Below are 22406 nucleotides of genomic sequence, written 5' to 3' on the forward strand. Positions count from 1 at the left end.
ATTTTGTCACATTGGTAATTATAACCGCATAACAGTCACATTGAGATAATAAATGAGCTTCGTAATGTGATAGCAATGAAATTTCTCTCAGAATTATGTTCTGACAATCCACCTAGTATGCGATATGAGTTGTACAAAATTTCAGCCTTGAAAAAAGCATTTTTCAGTTCCTGGTAATTTTTAGAAATTTTAGTTTCCTCCCATATTGCCATGAAATGCACACTTAGTATTCCATTTACTCAATTCCTACTTTTGTCGAATGTTACAAATATGCAGTTATGGACAGTATAGGTCTGCGTGAAACAAAGCATACTAAAACTTTCACCGCTCAGGAAATACTTAACGGATTTCAACTATTTTTTGTCAGTTTACTCGTACACATAGGGGAACTTACGTATTGTCGGCAGCCTAAGCAGCTGAACTTTTGAGAATGCAATTATACGCAACAATAGAGCACAACAATTAGCAGGAGACACCTGAACTACACTTGAGCACTCTTCGTTTATTAATTATTATACATAAAACACTATTTTGTTCTCTTAATCTTCTATTTTTCCTCACCAAAGTCACGAGGCACTTGTTCTTTTATCGGCAATGCAATTACTATTGTCGGCAACAAAAATGTTCACTTCGGCAATCCAAAACTGCGCAAAAACTAGTTTATGTATTGGTAACATTTCGTATTTGTTGACAATTTCTGAAATTAAACGTCACTCATTATCTTCTACTCGTTGAAAGGGCCAATGCAGAAAAATACAGACTACACTGAGAAAATGATTGCAGGTATAAATAGAATAGCGGAGAGTAAACGCCACTAATTTTATGCAGACTAAAGCACCGTCCGCAAATTACGTAACGCTCTAGGGGAAGAGGAAGTAGGCTCAAACACAAAATTTATTATTATTTTTTTCATACAAAGACCGTTGCGGAGGGGGAATGGTCGAAAATTGTACATATTAACGTTTTGTCATAAATGGACGCTACCTAATTTCGTTTTCATTTATTTTTTTGAATAGTTTTTGTATTCAATCTCATTATGGCAGCATTTCGGCTGTATAAATTGCCATGTCATGGTTTTAAACTTGCAGCAGGTGCGAATCCAACCTAGAAGTTGCAGCGGGACGTCATGGTTAATTGATTCATAATATTGTGCTCTGCAAGAAAAATCCACGGAACGCGATTATCGGATTACTTGAATTTCAGAGTTGCGTTTGAATGGGTTACATGCATGCTCCTATTCGCTATTCACACATGCGCTACTGTCTATTAGGGTGCGGCTTATTTTTCAAAAGTTCTCAGAACCAAAAATTCGTGTACTCTTATGAATTCGAATCATGTTAGTAGAGGAACCTCAAAGTTTGAGCCAAAAATATTAAGATTTAGAGGTGGCGCAAGCGTCTTGAAGGTGAATTTTCAAGTTATAAAAAATGGCCTTCAGTGGAGTCACCATAGCTTCGGTAATTTCAGCACTATTACCTTAAAAAATATTTCTTTGAAAACTTTGTAGAACATCAAATTTATGTAAAATCAAAACTAGTTGCAATATATTTCTATAAATTCTATAAAAATCATGTTTTTGGGTAGTTTTTGTTACAAAACTAAGCCAAAACCATTTTTTAGAAAAATGTGTAGTATGAACAGTTCGTAAACAATTATTTTTTGCTTCAGAAACATGTACAAATGTGTAAAATCGGTTGAGTATTTATGAAGTTATGGTCAAATAAATATGATTTTTTCAGTAAAATGAAGAAATATTTGGAGAAAACTACTTTTAAGAAAGACTTGTTTCGATTTAGGACAAATTTGATGTTGTACAAAATTTTCATAAATTTAATCTACATAAATAAAAATGAAATGATGTTTGTATGTCACGAAATGGCTTGAGAACGGGTGATTGAACTTGCATGATTCTTTCACTGTTGAATTCGTCCAGAGCTCCGACGTGTTTGTGCGAAGAAAAGAATTAAGAAAGTATTCGGAATAGTGGGAAAAACGGGAGAAAACTAATCTGACAATTTCTACATGGGACTTGCATAGCATTTTTCAACGGCCTACTTGATGGCAAGACGAAATTTGCCGGGACCACTAGTTTTGAATATAATTTAGCATAATTTTATTGAAAACTAAATTTTCAAAATTGGTTATAAATAACCGATGTTACTTCACTGAAGGCCATTTTTGTAACTTGAAAATTCACCTTCAAGACGCTTGCGCCACCCCTAAATCTCAATATTTTTGGCTCAAACTTTGAGGTTTCTCTTCTAATGTTATTTAAATTTATAACAGCAAACGAATTTTTGGTTTTGAGAGCTTTTGAAAAATAAACCGCACCCTAATGTTGAGCACAAAAAATCGCTAAAAGATAACGCGAAAAATTTTTGTATAACGAAAAACATATAACGAATTGTTTCTCAAAATTGGGAACTATTTTCGAAAAAATATTTGGTACCGGTTGTACGTGATGATAATGACTATCACACCTACCAAATGTTTTTTTTTCGATTAATGCTTTTATTTACGAAAAAATTGTAGTTAGATTCCTTTCCCCATACAAAATGAAACGAGAAAACTTCTGCTAATCAACTGTGCACAAAAGCAAAGCAGGTAATCCATTGCGCGTAAGGGCATGTAACCACGTAGAAAAATAGCCAGAAAGAGAACGAAAATGTCATCACCAACAAAAATGTTACCAGCGCCATTCACATATAATTCTAGTTTAGAAAACAATAACAATGAGCGGTCCGCCAGAAAACGTCAACCAACTGTCTCGTTAAATGGCTTATTTAAAGGAAAATAATCGAATTTCAATTATTTGTTCAGCATTTGCAACGTATTCTCATATTTAACGGAACATATCAAGTCAAATTGCGAAAGATATTTGAAAATAACTGAAAACTTACGCATTTTTGGCCAAATCTCACCCCCAACGACGGTACTTGCACATTTTTTTTTTAATGCGAAAGGTCAAGAATTTCACCGTGAATTGAACTATTCGCTGACAAGCTGAATGGCTCGATATGGTTTTGGTCTGTAAAGGTTGCTACTCTTGAACGCTCTATCACCAAGTTATTACCGAGGAAATGAATGGTATTATTAAAAAAATCCGATTGCGATGTCCCACGATTTTTTTTTTTTGGTTTATGAATAGCACTCTCCGAATATGGTTCGATCAGCTAATTCGGATTAAAATCCAAACCTTGCCAGTAATTTTTAAGGTTCATATTGTTCTCAGTGTATGAGAAAATCAGAATAGATTCTTTTCAAATCTACTCACTTTTGACTTGACACCATTACATCATCCACTGATTGCCTGTAGAACAACAGGAGTGTTGCCAAAATATTAAAAGACGTATATTTTAAATGTTTCTCAGTATATTGAAGTTTATGCGCTACAAACTTCAAATAAGGAAGGTATTGAAAGGCTCAATTATTACCCATGCATGCTTTGTTGCCTAATTCCAATAAATTTATTAGTTGTGTTCGATCTTTTCTGTGAATTTAAATCGTGAATAATAAATACACCGCAATTGAATATGGTTTTCTGGCAACCTGGTGCAGTAATAAAAGGTGATTGCCGAGGAAAACAAAGTTCATTAATTTTAACTTGTGATTTGAAGCATAAAAATTAAGTATTTTCAAGTGCTTTATAGACCAATCGAAAGTATAATTGTGCATAAGTGATCGGTGCGTAGATATTGTGAAAAAAATGGCATTGGAGCGGAGAATTGGACCTTTCGAAGTGGTTAGTTTTTCTTAAGCTGTTTTTTTTGTTGTTCTATTCGGCAGCTCACGAATGACGATAATTTCGTAAGCATTTATTTCATTTAATAATAAAACCCATGTCATATAATATTTTTTGTAAAGGATGTGATTTATATGGAAGATTATAGTTCAAGGAACATGTTGAGTACATTGAAGGTAATTCTTGTTCCGTAGATAAATTTTAACAAGGACGATAAATTAGTGTTGCCGAAAATACCCTCAGGGTGCCGAAGCCATCATTTACCCTATCTAGTTTCTAAAACTGGCCAAAGGGTCTCGGGAATAATCCTGTGGTCGGAGTTATTCCGGTGGGTAAAAAGACTACTACGATTGTATTCCCCTGTAGATAGGCAAATTTCAAGTCACAGATAATTGAGAAAAGATTAAATTGGATAACCATGTGACCTGCATTTGATTGTAAGGTCAAATGACCATTTTTGGGTTCCATGGAAGCCTCAAATTCACGATAAAGTAGCCGATTTGTTTCGAATGGGAATTCATTTTAGTGAACTATAGCTAGTTCTTCAGAGCATTAAGTTCGAGTGGCCACATCCGGTACATTCTAAATGGTGCAAACCTCTTCAATGTTGAATATTATGCAAATCAAAATCATTATCACTGAAAATAAATAAATTAAACTTAGCATGTCCCAACAAATAGTCCTTTTTTACTCGACTTGACCCAATGACCCACCGGAATAAATCTGAATACAGCTTCTAGAAACTAGATATGTGTACCAGTTTGAATCCGTATAGTATTCGCAAACGGTGAGGGTTTTAGCATTTTTGCTTTAACTCAGGCCCACACGGGTTAAACTACCACCAGCGCCTGACCAATCGATCAAGTGTTCAACTCGAACCGCTGTCTTTTTTTTTTTTTTTTTTTTTACAAGGGGGAAATCTGCAAACAGATCCCCTGAGAAGATAACTCAGGGAATGCGGGGATGACGCACCAACGACGACCCGCTAAAACCAGCCTATGCACTGTGCATAAGCAATTCATTTAGAATTGCTCAAGTGGTGAACAGTGCATCGACATGACCCTTGGACTCAGACCCTCATCTCCCCGGAACCACCTTACGGTATTTCTTCGGGAAGGGCATAGCAACCATGTCCTGACAGAAACTGCGTCAGGTGGAAGTTCACTTCCCCATGGCTTCTACCATACCAATCTGACACATTTGGTATTAGTCGATGGGTCCATCTACCCTTAGTGGAGTTATCCCATTCCTGCTGCCAGATTCTGAGCGTTTCCTCTTTACACGTGTCGCGGACTCCTCTGGTACCCCTTTGGTTGAAGCATTGAACATCTTCCTTGATGATGAGCCCGATGGGCGTCATCCCGGCTATGATGCACACGGCCTCTTTAGATACCGTCCGGTATGCACTTGGTACTCTTAAGCACATTATCCTGTACGTGCTTTCCAACCGCTTTAGGTTTCTGTTCGTTCGAACCGCTGTCTGGTTCTCAAGATTCGTGCTTTTGAAATTTTGAGGAATGGCTTTGATTTATATTTTTGACTTTCGGTCAGCTTTGAGCCACTGTGCGCCGACAGCCAAGCCGCTAAGCTTAGAGTAAACTGAATTGAACGACTCAGTCTCTATCAACGCATGGTCACGGGCACAACGAGCAGATAGTTAATCAGTGATAGGACGGCGGCGCGGAGGAATGCGCGCAAGTGACTTTCTTATCCCATTCATTTCTAATGCCATTTTGGAAACGACTGCAAGGCCGCCAGTTTAATAAATGACACTGCCACAGTAGCTCTGCGGTGCATATCGATTCCGAAGGTCAGAGTGTGAGGAATTTGAAAAATTATCTGTTTCAAAGTGAATGAAATTAATAGTGTGAAAATTGTGACTGCAATATGAGATCAACTGTGCTGCTGTTAAGTGTGTGGCTCTTCACCTGCCAAGGCATATATGCTTATATTGTGGATCCAGGACCCACCGTGATAGCTACCAAAGGTAAGGGTAAGGATTCTACTTGCAATGAATTTAATTTTGTTATTTCAAGAAATTATATTTTTTAGTATCCTAAGCATATTATTGATTTATATGGGTCTTGCTAAAATGTGCAAATGTGTGTAAGTTAAGTTCTTCGAAAAATTCCAGAAGTTTGGAATAGAGGTTGATGATGACTGAATAGAGATCTACTCATCATTTCTCAGTAGAAGAGTATCTCTCAAGTCTGAACCCTAGAATTTTGTTGTACTTTGAAAAACGGTTTGTTTCGTTTTGGCAGCTAGTATAACTAAACGGAATATTGCATTGATTTGAACGGGTGTTCTTTGTCCTACAAAAACTCCATGGATTATAGGCCTTAGGGTCTTAGGGCCTTAGACCCAGTGGTCTATTGATAGTTTTCATTCATATGAATCAACAGAGTATTGTTTTGATATCTATATATTGATGTTCTTGATGATCCATAGACCTTAAGATCTCTATCCCAAGAAGTTCTTGGATTACTCAGAACAGCTATGAAATGCAACACAACAATACAAATACTAAATCAAACCAACATGTTAATCAATTGGCAAAGAAAGCTCTCAGTTAATAACTGTGGAAGTGTTCATAAGAACACTAAGCTGAGAAGCAGGCTCTGTCCCTGTTGGGACGTAACGCCAGAAAAAAAAACGTTTAAGGCTAAGTAGCCCGTCATTCGTTTTGGGAACAATGATGACTTTTTAGCTTGCAATTCAAAGTAATAAAACTCAGTCTTGATAGTTAATATTGACTTGAAAAAAGTATCACTGTACGCGCTAACATGCATAAAGTTTGTTAATACTTTTCAGCTGTGTCAGTGCAAAACCAACTGATTTTTTTGATTCAAAATCGTGAGATGAATTAGCAACAATCATCAACGACGCGTACAAATTTCAATGACGGCCTACTTCGCCTTAAAACGTTTTAACTAAACCCATAGTTGATCTTGCTATGTTTTGATTTTTGCTAAGTTACTTCAACAGAATACTCAAACCATATATGAAATATGGTTTGTTATAATTATTGGAAAGCTACATTATCTTTTTATTTTATTTAAAAACATTGTATTGTTGAATATGCACTTCTTTTCTACCAAATTACTAGTTTTATTGAAAGTTTTGTAAATCCCGGGATCCCGGGACAAGCTAAAATTTTTGTCCCGAATCACGGGTCGAGCAAAATGGCCGGGAAATGGACACTCTATCCGGATGTCATTCTATGTAAACACGACCCGCATTTAGAGCGGAAAAGAAAAAGAAAATCGACAATAAAAGAAGACCGTGGATAAGTCCATTGCAATGGTTGTCCCATAAGAGATCATTCGTAAGACGATTTTCAAGGTTTTTTCCATACAAATCTGATTTTTTTCTGTATAGAGCGCAGGAAAAAGTCACACCCCCTCCTACATAAGCCCTTACGTAATTTGTGGATGGCCTCGAAGAGACCGCACACGTAACCACGTAAAGTAAATTTCGCGGATTTTCACTTTTGACCGCCTCTGACGCAAAATGCGTTTTTAAGGGGACACGGGAGACCGTGTTATTTTCCCTATCTTTTGTCTCACTCTAACAATTATCATCAAAACTTTGCCGAAGCAAATCTCGAGTTTTAGTGAACCGATGAAGCTGAAAATTTAATCGATTGTGCACCACATATATAGAATATAGTGATAAATTTTTCACATCCATATATGGAGTGGTACTTGAGATCTGCTTCTTCAAATGGATAGGATGATTATAATGACGTCCCGTGCGGCCTTAAATATTCAACGTTATAAAATGTGCAATGGAAGAACGGTTACTTCGCAGTCATCACTAATTTCATGATGATCATCATCTTTTCTGTCAGCTATATAATGTTGAATTTTCCAACACCAGTACATCTCGAATTTCAATGCATTTACATTCTACAATTTTCAACCGACTTCAACCATCAACGAATCGATTCCTCTCATTTTTTTTTTCAACCTTTTCGTGTAAATTAAATTATTTTGTTTGTTCGTTACATAAAATCTTGTTCAAAAATTGTTTTTTCCGAGCAAAAAATCCAAAAACTATAAAACTTGTCGAAAAAATCATAAATTATTAAAAAGTGATTGCTCCGATGCAAACATAATATTTTTGAAATCGAAAACAAATTTAACAGCTTTCATTTGGGGATTATAAATACATTCATTTAGATTCATATAGAGATTATAAATCGCTGCAATTGATCCGGAGATGTACAACAAAGTACCGTTTTGATTCGAATCCCGGACAGCTTCAAATTCCGGACACTCTACTTTGTATGGGAAAGATTTCACTCGAAATGTTTCAAAATGCGCCGTCAAAAAGTTCCCAATTTTAAAGATGATTTTTATAAACATTTTACATAGCAACCCATGAAAATTTACAATTTTCAACTAGTTTTGACGTCTTTCTAACGGCTTAGTGCGTTTAATTAATGATTCGACTGTTCTGATTGTGTATTTCAAGAGCTGTCCGGAATTCGAATCAAAGTGTTTGGAATATGAAGCGAAAGTGTGGTTGTGTCCGGAATAAAAATCATGAAGAGGCCGAACATTTTTATTGCTAAAATGTGAATAAGAGATGTGGAACCCAAATCTTCATCCACCATTCGAAATTTAAGTGTTTGCAAGGCCTGAGTACGCTAAAGTTTTGAACAGAACGATTCAATTTATATGTTTAGTGATTAGTTGTACTTTACTGAAGCTTTAAGTGTCCGTAATCAAAACGGTAACAATTTTCAATTAGTCTAGATCTTTCCATCGTGAGGAGTGAAGAATAGGAATATCACTGACTAAAATAACCCAGCAGTTATCTTGATTTTTGACGACATCTTGGTTTGAGCAGTTGAATGGGGTTTTCTCCTCATTAGCGCTTATCATGATATTTTGAGGCTCTTCAGTTTTACCTTTACTTACCCCAAGTAACCATTAGCACTAATAATAAGCCCTTAATCAGCATCATAAATGCGTACATGCATTATAATAGCACCACAAATGCTTACACACCTTATAACAGCACTTCCGCTGCATAGAAACCCTATTACAGCATCATTAATGCTCCTAAGCCTGATGCATACGGGCTTTAAATAAGCACTATATTGGCTCTATATTCGCATACAGGGCCTGTTTAAATGCCATCCAGTGTTTTGACAGATATACCACGTGCTTTGTGTTTACATATAGTGGTGAGAGGGAGTCAAACATAAGTCTTCTCACTACTACAATTGCAGGTTTTATGACGGGGAAAAGTGGTGGTTTAAATTGGTCACTTTTCTTTCCAATACTATTCATCTTATGTGGGCGAAAGAGCAAAGGAGCAGAACTTCAACAACTCAACTATACAGGTGTCGCAGGTTCGAGACGCAAAATTAGGAATTTCATCATCATAAAACAAGGATCAATATGTGGCAATTTCAAGTCCTCAAAAGGATGAAAACCACCAAAATGAATAAGTCTGATACGGAGAAGTACTATCTCAATCATTTTATTACATTTTGCATACTATTCGAGGTTTCCATTTTCATTCATTTATTTATTTACCTCGTGTACCAGCTGCTTGGCCGCATACGCGAAAGCTCTCTGGCTGCGTACGCGAAAGCACAAAATATTCGCCCGAAAAACCTGGCGAAAACAACTGACGTTTCTCACGTGGTCTTATATCAGCACTAGTGATGCCGAGAAGCACGGTTATATCTTCGCATTATAATGGCACGCTTTTTCGCCTTTTCTGGCATTATAATAGCATTATATGCGTATATAAAACTGACAAGCATCAAATGATTACCCTATATGCGCATATAATGCTGTTACCGTGCCGCATTATCGTGCTTACTGGTTACTTGGGACATGCAACGTAGAACTTTAAAAATATGCTAGAACAATTGAAGATATTGCAATAACTGTATATTTGGCCTTGAGATTGAGATTCAGCATAATTTATAGACAATTAAGGACAACTTCAACGGTATAAATTTGATTTTCCTCACCAGTTAATTAAGTTAAATCTGACTTCAGAATTATTTTGGGTATCAGAAAAATATCGAGATGCGTTCACCATTATTTTGCAATTTCTGAACATTCTTTCGTAAATTATTCATTATCCAAAAAAAAGTTACGTGATTAAATAACGTTGCGCAATAAGTCATTACTCAAACTGAAATCAATTACTGTAAAACGGGGTATCTTTGATAATGCGGGTAACTTTGACAGTGCGTAACACACCACATACTAAGCGAAATATCATAATTACTGTTAATCAGTCAGTGTTGTGAAAAACTCAATTTCTCACAACTCACGCTTGAGATTTTTCATGCGTGAGTTGTCAATCATGCAACTCAGCAGTCAAAAAATCATGGATGAGTTGTCTCACCTTTTAACTCATTGTCTCGTGTTTCCATAGTTTCCTCACAAACGGCAATAATTTCTTGTTAGTCTGGTAAAATTATGTTAATCCTTTCTAACGTAAACAACAACATACCGGGTTTCACGAGTTTTTGCCGGGTTTTGCGACTGAATCATTTTTTACGGTTTGAGTTGATTGAGTTGATTTTGCATCAAAATCTCAAGCGTGAGATTTGCGAAGCAGATCACTAATGAGTTTGCTCTCACGGGAGAGCGTATTGATTGAGATTTTGAGTGTGAGTCTATCAACACTGTAATCAGTTAAGCAAAACGAATGCAAAACTAAAGAATATTAGTATGACACTTCATGTAAGAGCTATTTTCATTCGAATCAAGAATATTTGAGGCTTTTTATATGAATATGAAAAAATGACACAATTTCAGCATTTTCGAAACGCTTACAAATAATCTGTTCCACGATCACTATTTGATGTAGTTTTGAATAATTGGCCACTTATCTTTGACAGCCTAGTTATCATAGAACTTGAATACAGTCACAAATCTCTTAGCGAAAAGCATTTTTACAAACTGGGACCATTTTTGTAATCCAAGTCAGAAATTTCCATACAACGTTAAACGCCTAGAGGTATGCAATGGCTTACAAATGTTCGTTATTCATTCAATTTTGTTCGATTCATATACTACATTATCAAAGTTACCGCAAAACAGAAAACCAACATTTGATTAGGGTAGAAGTACCAATTATGGCTATAGCACCAATTATGGCAATAGTGGGAACAAAAAGAGATTTTTCTTATTGTTTCACTAGAATATAACGGCTAATATTCACAGAAATGATAAAACTATTTGTTTTTGATGGTAACTAAACCTTGAAAAGAACATTTGTGCAATAAGCTTCGAAAAATAAACATTTGAAAATTTTGCCTCACATTTATGTCACCTTCTTAGCAGTTTGCTAAGGGACACCCGTAACGAAATGTATGTTTTCATCCGGAAAAACTGCTTCAACCGTTGAATGTATGTTGCCTAGTGAGAACAAATGAATAAATGTAGCTGGTGTGCAATCAAATCTTCTGTTTTAAGTTGGAAATCGTGTTATTTCCACTATGTCGATAACTGGTACAAAGAGTGTATGAGAGCCCAATTATGGCAATACTCTGGAGACGGTTTGTTTACATTTTTTGATCAGTGAAATAAAGGAAGTAAAGATATTTCACGGGTTACTTCCACGACGGGACGGTTTGGTAAGGCATTATCTGCGTGTTTTGTACCCAATTACTAAGATTTTTCAATCACACGTTCCAAAACGTTCGCAAGCGGAAGATGCTAATTTCATGGTAGAGAAGGGTTTTCAGCGACACTCGATTTTTGAATTTTCCCTCTTATTTTCGTTAAAATCAGGCACTGGAAAGGTAATGTGAGATCATTAATGCTGTTTTATATCATAATTTGCATTTACACTACATTTCAACTCCTTTTCGAAAATTTATTTTCTCCCATGAACCCATTGCAATAAATTGATTTAAAATCTATTTAAAACAAAATTTCTGGAAAATTTTCTAAGCAATCACTTTATTACTTATTAGCATTGCATTATCATTCGCTCTGGATGGCATTTGAGATCCTTTCGTGCAAATATTCGATAGTCCATAATTGGCACACTTTTATGTCGAATGCTAGGAACACTATTGCCATAATTGGTACAAAGACAAGGCTATTTAAAACTATTTTTTAAAAGCTTCAAGCCAATTTAGTGCCAAAACGGTTCAATTCATCTGATTCGCAAGGCCTCAAATTAGTAAATAACATCAAAAAGTCATGCATACGTTTTAGAAACGTGGTTAAAATCTGATTTGTATCCAAACAGTTGACCTGTTGCATCCATAATTGGTACACCTACCCTATATGAAAAATTATATATTCATTCAAAATATTTTTTTTGGCAATCTATCGGCTGCAATCGATAGCTAGGATGCCAGTACTTGTTTTAAAAATATAAACTATAATTCTTTGAAACAGTATGCATAAATATTCAAGTTTTCTTCGTAAAAACTATCAAAGTTACCCCGTTTTACGGTACTTAATAACTCTTACTACACATAATTGGTCGGCGTTAAGTCGACAAACAATACCAATTAATCCTAAGTTTTCAACAAACATCATGTTTCTATGAACAAAAAAATGAGCAATTTTAAAAAACTGAATTTCTTGTGATTTTTGTCCGGCATGATCCACTGTGCGTCGTTAAAATGTTATATGAATTGGCATTATTATAACAAGATAGGTTTGATAGGTTTGTAATGACTCATTACGCACCGCTTGTTCATTACGCCACTTTTTTGAATACTTGCACAATAGTGATTCACGAACGCGTTGTAATTATAAAAGAATAATTTGACAAATTTGAATATGGTATACAGTCAACTCTCCATAACTCGATATCACCGTGTCAGAGAGGTATCGAAATACAGAACACAAAACCAGTGCAATTGTGATCCAAGGGACCATCGAGTTAGCCATGAAAACCAACTTTTACTACACACTAAAAAAATCTCATTTTTAATTATGACGCAGTCGTCGATAATGACGCAATTAATCATGACACAAGTTGAAATTTAACTCATTTCTAGATCAACTATGACGTACACATGAAAACATGTAAATTCATTTCAATTTTGAGACATGACCTGCAGTATTTTGTCACTTGGCTTGATTTTACAGCATAAAGCCCCACGCACAATGTGAGCGGCAGCGCGGCACAGCGGCATGACGGCGGGCCCATCTTGAGCTACACTCTGCTTGTCGAGTCAATGTTGAGAAGGATTTAGTCAACATGGGATTGATAAGTGGGGTGTGGATCAAGATGGGCGTGCCGTCATGCCGCTGTACCGCGCTGCCGCTCACATTGTGCGTGGGGCTTAATGACTTAAAATTACTCGAACGATGGCACAATCCTTCGCATCACGTTGGTAAACGTCAAACGCCATCGGAACCAAGCAAAATATAGGAGGCAAAGTATTTTTTCTTTGGTGTAAAATCCTTGACATCATGCACAATTTAGAGCAAGTAAACTACTTTTTAATGTTTCAAAGGAATAGTGTTAAGTGACTTCTGTTTATGTATCGTCACGGCCGTGTTTGCGTAGAGAAACTGTTAGCATCTATTTCATGGAGGATGTTCCTGTTGAAACCAGCGGAAGAGCAACCAATCAGTTATAATAAGGAACTCTTGATTGTAGAATATTATTGCAAAGAATAAAATAAGATTTGAAAAGTAAGCATAACAACAGTGTTTCTTGTTACCTATAACCATTGCCCTAAAGAAACAAGTGAGGCATTGCTTGGGATGGATAAGGTTATGTTGATATGTAATTACTGATTACGTCATATTTGGGATTTACAGCACACAATATTGACAGCAGTAAAATAACTATTACGGCTCACAAAGCTACGAGTGAAAAATAAAATCGAACGTAATTTTGCGTCATTTTACTCGCTTTAATATGTCGGTCTTCTATGACACATAATTACATGATTTTTTCGAAGTGTGTATGGTTCTATAACTCGATATAGATATAGAATATCGAGTAAGAGAGAGTTGCCTGTTATAAAAAATTCAATCTGATTACAAATGGTGCATTTGCACTGTGATCCAAAATGGACAATTCGCGTAATACTCTTATCGATACAACTGATGCTACATGTATAAAAGATTGAACCACTTCCGCTGTTTTACGTTTTCTATTTAAATATCACTGAGCTTCAGATGCTAACGTCTATTTTTTCTCGTGACAGCCAGACACGACTGACCAATTACACAACGTGTGCACGGTTATCTCTTAGGGTTCATTCAAAAATTAGGTAACGCAAAATTTGTCAATTCTAGACCCCCTCCCACCCCCACGTAACAGCTTTTGTATGGAAAATTTTAAATTTGTGTATGGATCGTAACACTATGTAAGACGCCGTCCCTCCCTCTGTTGCGTTACGTAATATTTGAAGCCCTTACTAATTATACAATAAGTAAGTTATTATTTCAAGGCTTACAAACATACATATATTTGCTCGTTCTAGGTGCTCTGTGGCCGAAACCAAAATCACAAACCATCAGCCAGAGGTACTCGGTTATCAAGCGACCTACATTCCATTTTCAGGTTCGTATGCGTTAAGTGTAATGATTTATTTTATATTTTTTTCTAAACAATTACACTCTTCCCGAAAGGTTGTTAACCAAACATGCGACATTTTGACCAAAGCTATTGATCGGTATCAGAAAATCGTACTCAATGTTGGCAACGATTCTCGACGATCGCTGTTCGGTGCTTCCAGACCAGAGAAGATTTCCACAAGAAGATCATGGCGCTCGGATGTAAACTTCAACGTAAGTCGAGCTTCAGCAGCTTAATTTTGAATAACGTAACACTCTCTCGATGCTTTCAGGAATATTTGGAGGAAGTGACGGTCAACCTTAAGGCACCATGTGAAAATTTGCCGTACTTGGGAATGGATGAATCTTGTAGGTATTTTTTTTAATTTAAAACCATCTTATAGGTATATAACAATCTCATTTTAGATGAAATTATCGTCAGTGAAACACGAGCCACAATTGAATCGTTCTCCGTTTGGGGTACTTTAAGAGGCCTGGAATCGTTCTCCCAGATGGCAGTTCTTTCTAACGATGGAAGCATGGTAAGAAAAAGTTTTTCAACTACCGAAAAGCAAAACAATACATATATTTTGCAATTGAATTAAATGGACAAATTGATGTGGAGTTTTGCGAAAAAGTTACACGTCTTCTTGGTGAGAATCGAACTCACGACTCCCTGATCTCTAGTTAGGGCGCGTTACCCCTACGCAACGAGAGGACTCATGGACGCAGAAGTTAACCTGAATTCGATTTCAGCTCAATAATCACGTGGTCCTTTTTCGCAAAGTGCACCTCTTTCGGAAGAATTAGATGCCCATCCAAACACAACGCTTTCTATTTATCTCCAATGCCTTGCCCGAGAGCGCATTATTTTTTAGGTATTGAAATAACACACCACATTAGCCAGCAACTGTGCTGGCTGAGGTTTCTATTGTGTGGCTTTTCGGTAGTTGTTAAACTTCCACTCGGCTGGTTAGCCGTAAACCACGATTCACGGACCACGTGATGATTGAGCTGAAATCGAATTCAGGTTAACTTCTGCGTTCATGTATCCTCTCGTGGCGTAGGGGTAACGCGCCCTAACTAAGGATCAGGGAGTCGTGAATTCGAATCTCACCGAGAAGACGTGTAAGTTTTTCGCAAAACTTCACATCAATTTTTCCATTTAATTCAGGCCTGCCCAACCTGTTTGAACCGCAGAAACAATTTGGGGTCGCGGGCCACATTTTAAACGCACTAATGAAATCTGACCAAAGTCAATAAATGAAGTTCATAAAATCTGACAAAAATCAGTGAATAAAGTAAACTTTATTCATAATCTACACCAGAAATTTTGGATTATTCGACCTAGTATTATTAGCATGACCCGAAATGTGCTAAAATCATGATCAAGCTTTTACGACAATATTGGTCAGAACGTCCAGGATTTCACAAAAACCGTGCCTATAATTCCTTCAGAATCTCACTCAATAATCATTTCGAATGCAACCTTGAAATCTTTGAAAGTGCTTAAAAGTATTTCGTAAGAAACCTTCTCAAAATTTTATTATGAATTCACTTAAGGTCCTGCCAACTTTAACATAGCGTTAAATTGTAATCTTACCCAAGATTTGAGAAAATTATCTATTGCATTTGTTGAAAATCCTGCCTAGAAGTCTATGGAATCCAGGTTAAAATTCTGTGATGATCATTCCAATGTTATCCATGAAAGTCGTGACCAGAATTCTTAAAAAAAAAATCGTGTTCAAGATTTTGTAAAAAGCCTGTATTTTTATAATCCTGTCAAGGATTCTGCGTGAATAACGCCCAGGTGTTGGTAAAAAATATTTCTAGTATTCTGTGAGAATATAAGCCCATGATTCAGTAAAATTATGTATAAAAATATAGCCTTCTATCCGTAAGTTTTTTTCAGGCTGTATTTTTTTGAAGGACGATGGAAGTCATGGTAGAAACATTGTTGAAATATATAGATTTGAGATTTAAAATTTGAATCATTCATAAATTTAAGCCAAATCAGGCCAAATGTGAGAGAATCTTCGAACCCTCCGCGGGCCGCACAAAATAAGGTCCCGCGGGCCGTGCGTTGTGCAGCCCTGATTTAATTCAATTGCAAAGTATATGTAATAGACTGGCCCAGCTCAGTATGTGAGAAAAATAATGTTGTATGATTTCACGGGGCACCCCCTAGGACTATTTCTTGGGGTTAGATGAATACTTTCTGAAAAATTCAGCTCATTTGGTTGCTCCATGAGCTGGCGCATTTGAATTGAAGTTAATATGGGGTTTTCAGCTCAAACATATGAGAAACAGCACATCATCTACTGTATGGTTCAGGAATATTGTTGATCGCGTTCAATTGGACCGAGAATGTCAAAAATACTAATTGATATAATAGCGAACAATGTTGTAGAAGGTTGTATCATGATTAAAATTGATAAAGTTGGTGTTTTCGTTAACTGAAGTAGATCATGTAATATTGCTTTGTATTTCTTCAACGTAGCTTGGTGGTAGCCACTAAGCGAATCATAGCCACCTATGACGCTAGGCGAGCAGTTGCACACGGCGCATGCATATATGTGATTGTACGAGAGTACAGATCTAAGCCTAACTTTCAACAACTGAAAGGTTAATGAAAATGAGATTAAATCTAGGTACAACCTTCTGCAATTATGTTCATTAGGGTATCAACTAGTGTATTTGTCATTCTGGGCTCATTTGAACACGATCAACTACTATACGGTCAGCCCCTCCACAAAAAACCCGTCCAGCCACCAGAAGACGCCTCACGGAGGACCGTGCTTTGGGGAGCACATCCATCCTCCGTCAGTATCAGATGGTGACTGAGACAAACTGACCCTCTTCGCAGGCAGCTAGCCTCACTAATAGCAGAGCTCTCTCCTACCTGCTCGGTGTGAGAGTAAAAGAGTAGGAGAGAGTGAAACTAGATGTAAATATAGATAAGTTGAAAATAGATCTGTATCGATAAAGAAGCTACAGATCAACTGACTCCGGCACAGTAGTGGCCACGAGCACGGAGTGCCTATAAAACAAAAAAAAAGCTTACATTTAAAAAAAAAAAACTACTATACGGAAGGAAACAGTGACATAGGGTCAATTTTCCATATATTTGAGACGAATATCCCATACAAACTTCAAATTGAATCCGCCAGCTGCTGGAGCAATCAATTGAGTTGAATTTTTGAGAGAGCCTTTTTCTTACCCTAAGGCTCATATCTAGGGGGTGCCCCGTTGAGTTTTACACCTTTTTTTTTAAGGGCCAGTCTAATATGTAATGTTTAGCTTTTCGGTAGTTGTTAAACTTCCACTCGGCTGGTTAGCCGTAAACTACGATTCATAATTAAAAACAAGTAAAAAGTTTTTGTTCTGTACCGTAAAATAGGTTATCTTTGATAATTCGGATAACTATGATCGATGCGGGATCGACAACAGGTTCTTACTCTAACCTTTCTACAAGCGCTTTTTGCTATACATATTATTCACGACACTATACACGACAAATCACTGGGCTACTGGATGTTCTGTGTTGTCCGTTGCCTAGTGTTCGTAATTGTTCAGTATGTGCAGCCTTTGACTGAAGACGGTGTAATTTGTCTTTTTTCAATCTTTTATAACAGTATGGTCAACAGTTTTTGCCCGCAATGCAAGATACTGCACTGTATCTCATACAATTCGGAGTAATGGTCTTCGGAATAGTGACCCATTCGGGGTAGTGGCGAAATGGCGTTCGGGGTAGTGTGATGGAGCCCTTAAAACATTTGTTAAATACTTCATCCAAGATAGATTAGCTCTGGAAGTTTATTGATGAGGATGTAAAAAATTCGTCAGGGGCTTTCATATTTTTGATTTTTTTTTTTAATAATAGTTCTCATATTTTCCAAATCAGTCTCCCAAGAATTTTCGAAAATGTACTCTTAATTGAGAATGCTTTCGAAATCCTGAGTAACTTGATTTTCTATTGAACTAGTGAGCTCTAAATTTAAATTGTTCGCGGTTTAAAACTGTATAGCAAATTTTTGAGCTCTCCCGCAATTAGTTAGTAATAATTTGTTTTGCTTTGCAATGCCGGAATTGGCCTCTGAGGTTTTTTTTTTCATAATTTTAGATGATTTCCAAAAGGGCTTAGAGCCAGCATCCAATTTAGAAATTCTATTTTCAAAATTTGTGTTTCTCAATTGAGAAAACGTTTGTTATTTCATTTTTAGATCCTGCCAAATAATGTACATAGAAGAGTCGTGAGTACGTTGAAATTGCCTTCTCCTCATGTTTTTAAGGCAGATCAAGAGTTTAAGATCATCGTCTATAATCACGGATTCTAATTTTACTTCTTATTTTGATATTGCAATATTCCTTGATTCGACAATGTAATTAGTTAAAGTTTCGAGATCATTGTCAATATCAAGCATTGTTTGCAAAGCGCTAGTCGGGACCAAATCAATCGTAGAGGAGTTCTTACAAACAGATTGTACGTGGCAAAACCTCGCTTTACTAAATTAAATTTGAAATTTACATTTAATAATTATAATCAGGGATTGAATCCTGAGAAAATTGAGAGAATCTCTTACGTATCGCTCTCCATAACTATCATAACATGCTACATATTATGAGAGACTGTTTATCGTATACTGCTACAACTTTGATCAGATTGGGGGGGTAGTAGTGCATGATAAAACCCCTCTAAACATGCTCCAAGCCTGGGGGACACTATTGCTATTGGAAGTTCGTGGATTGTTTATCGTGCCAGTAAAGAAAAACACCTATCCCCAACGGTAAACAAGCGAGAAAAATGGATTTTATCATAGCTCTCTCTTTGGGGCTCTCGCTCGCTGCTTCCATTTATCAGACTTGTTACACCTTGCGATACAATGACGATCGTGGACCGCAACAGATGGGATGTCTTTCTTTGCTTGCTTTGATCGTGCTTCATACTCAAATGAGAGCGAATTCTGCAATGCCTGATTATAATACATAATCCAATTTATAAAAATCTTTTGTTAGACGGTTATATTTCACATCTACATATAAGAAAATAGAATCATCAATCATACAAAATCATGTCAGAAAAACTAACTATGATAAAATGCCCTTTTCAACAGCTTTACGTCAACTTAACGACCGTTGCGGACAGTCCTCGTTTCTCCCATAGGGGGCTTCTGGTAGATACCTCACGTCATTTCGTCACCCTTTGTACGCTGATAAAAATCCTTGACGGAATGGCCTACAACAAACTGAACGTGTTCCATTGGCACATCGTCGATGACCATAGCTTCCCCTACCAAAGCAAAGTCTACCCGGAGTTGAGCGATCAAGGGGCGTACCATCCATCGATGATCTACACGCCGCATGATGTACAGAATATCATTGAAGAAGCTCGTCTAAGGGGTATTCGTGTCATATCTGAATTTGACACTCCTGGACACACCCGGTCGTGGGGTGTTTCCCATCCGCAACTGTTGACTGCATGCTACGATCAATACCGTGGAAAGCTAGGCCCCATGGATCCTACCAAGGAATCGACGTACACGTTCTTGTTCAAGCTGTTCCAGGAAATTGTTGAGGTGTTCCCTGACCAGTTCGTCCATCTCGGAGGTGACGAAGTTGGGTTCGAATGTTGGGCTAGCAATCCCGACGTGATGGAGTACATGAAGCAGAACAGGCTCTACTCGTTCGAGATGCTGGAAGAGAAGTTCATTCAACGCATCGTGGATCAAATCGATGTTCTGAACCGAAGCTCACTGGTGTGGCAAGAGGTTTACGTCAACGGAGTGCGCTTGCCCAATGGAACTGTTGTACATGTTTGGACTGGAAATCGCCAGGATCTTCTCTATAGGGTATGTATGGTCATTGTTTTCGACAGGATTTCTACTCATCTCAGGAAAATCTTTGTTTTCAGATAACGAGTGACGGCCTTCCGGCACTACTGTCGTCATGTTGGTATTTGGACCATTTGAGCACTGGAGGAGATTGGCGAAAGTTTTACAATTGTGACCCACATGATTTCGTTGGAACGCAGAAACAAAAGAACCTAGTGCTGGGCGGTGAAGCGTGCATGTGGGCTGAAGTTGTGAACGATCATAATATTCTGCAACGGATTTTCCCACGTGTTTCGGCCACGGCTGAAAAGCTATGGTCTCAGGAAGAAGTTACTAATACTGACGATGCAGCTCGTCGCCTGGAAGAGCACACGTGCCGCATGAATTTACGAGGTATTCCGGCTCAACCACCCAATGGGCCTGGCTTCTGCATTTAGAATGACAACAAATGATGCGTAAAACATTTTTTATTCTGAAAACATGTGCTTTTCCTTGCTATCGAAGTCCATCAAAATATGTAAACTGTTATAGCATGAAAACTGAAACCCCAACTAAAATTATAAGATCATGAAAAAGTTACTATTAATTCGATGCCTTCACAGATTTTCGTAAGCACGGCTCGATCGAAAACAATGAGTGCTATTTTTCCCGTGAACAGTTATTGGATTAATTTGATGAATGTGTAATAGATTGTATAGCGATTTGGACACGGAGCTTGGGACTTCCTCCTCCCTGTTGTTAACATTTCGTGGATTCAAGGCGGGCTCTTTAACCCCATCTATTGGTAACACGGTTTACAATTTTTATAAGGATATATATTCTGAAAACTGACAGCTGCTTGACGACTTCATTCCTATCCACATCGAACACATGAAAAAAAAAATCAGAGGGGGTTGTGTACAAGACACGACCGCATGACGTTAACTAAGCCAAGTGAGTTTCTGCATTTGAATTTTAGTCGATTGTCATAGTTGCAGCCTTCCTTTAGTTCAAAATCTAACATAATATCGTGACGGTCGCCACATTTTAGATTTTCAATTGACATACTGGGTAGGACGTAGTTAACGTCAAAATATAATAAGCTGGTGATCTAGATCTTATATGCTACGATACGAATGACGTCACATGTTTATACCAAATTTGATGTTCACACAAGTAAAGAGACTGCCTTGTCTTGTTTATGTCGTGATTGGGAGTATTCTGTTAATCTGGGTTTGATTTTTCAGTTGATCATGAAAACTTTTTTCTGGATGGAGATTTTCTTCCCCTTGATGCGGGTTTCGTGTAAGTGTCTTTGCTTGTGGGTCAGGACATCCATTTTGGTCCTTTATACAGGAGACTGATTGCTCACAAAGAACAATACAATCTTGATCAAATCGCTTTTCAAATTATTCCAGTACTATCCAGCTTTTTTACGCTGGCTATAAATCAACGAGGGGTGATGTGACTTTGATATTTCTTAGCTACCGATTTTATAGTTTAATCTTAGTAGGCAATAATTTGAGATTGTTTATTAAAGGCCGGTTTGCTACTGACAAGAAAAGGAATCGCCTATCTCGATGCGTGGAAAATTTCTCCCAAGAAATGGTCAAGAAAATCACTTTTTTCTGATCGCAGTACGCAGTTGAGAAGAAATGTCACTTCAAAGGGGGCTCTCTGTAGGAAATTTCTTGACCCTTTCAGTCAAGGAATTTCTTTACTTTTCTTGAGCGAAACAGCATACTTAGCTTAAATCGTTAATTATTTTCACTGGCTTTGTTTTGCAGCAGCATTTTTTTTTTGTGTTGCAATATCTATCCCCTTTTTCATCAATTTTTATTCTTTTCATTTTAGGCATAAGTGAATCCCAATTTTATACATAGAAAGCGTTTCTGATCGAAAGGAGAGCATTTCGTACGCCATCTTTGGCTTGAATATTCAAACAATAACAGTCAGCAAAGTCCTGTAAAAAGTTGTGGAGAAAGGGAAAAATTTAAACTTGAACATTTTCAAAAGTCTACAAGACGTGGTCTGAATTGTTCCAATACTCATCGTCGTCAAGGTCTGTTGTGTCGTTCATGAACATTACTTTTGCTATTACATGACTTGAACCATTCCACGTGGCCGGACTGGGCGAACAATAGGGTGATATTCAAAACTGGAAAGGCAATAGATGGCTCTTTTTCAGTGAGTGGAATACAAACATCAGTGTCGCTGCTCGGCGGCCAGTGAATGTAACTGAATGTTCGAAAGGTTGTTGTCTGTACTTTTTGCCGCTGGCGCCAAATGTTAGCGGTTATGAACGAAATAAACAGTCCTTACCCTATTAGCTTT

The 22406-nt window shown here is 37.2% G+C and overlaps 1 protein-coding gene across 2 annotated transcripts; it reads left to right on the forward strand.

Moving 5' to 3' along the window:
- The first annotated feature begins 5349 nt into the window (after positions 1-5349).
- LOC5565699 (beta-hexosaminidase subunit beta) lies at positions 5350-20572 on the forward strand. Of its 2 annotated transcripts, none has more exons than XM_001649999.2 (7): positions 5350-5735; positions 14190-14269; positions 14338-14496; positions 14556-14631; positions 14689-14804; positions 19377-20111; positions 20174-20572. In XM_001649999.2, the coding sequence occupies exons 1-7, from the start codon at positions 5630-5632 to the stop codon at positions 20528-20530; spliced, it is 1629 nt and encodes a 542-aa protein (XP_001650049.1). In that variant the 5' UTR covers positions 5350-5629; the 3' UTR covers positions 20531-20572. The 2 variants fall into 2 exon arrangements, with proteins under 2 accessions (XP_001650049.1, XP_011493259.1); XM_011494957.2 differs by having other exon boundaries at positions 5351-5729.
- Positions 20573-22406: the final 1834 nt, after the last annotated feature.

This window comes from Aedes aegypti, chromosome 2, assembly GCF_002204515.2.
Source record: "Aedes aegypti strain LVP_AGWG chromosome 2, AaegL5.0 Primary Assembly, whole genome shotgun sequence".
Taxonomy (NCBI): domain Eukaryota; kingdom Metazoa; phylum Arthropoda; class Insecta; order Diptera; family Culicidae; genus Aedes; species Aedes aegypti.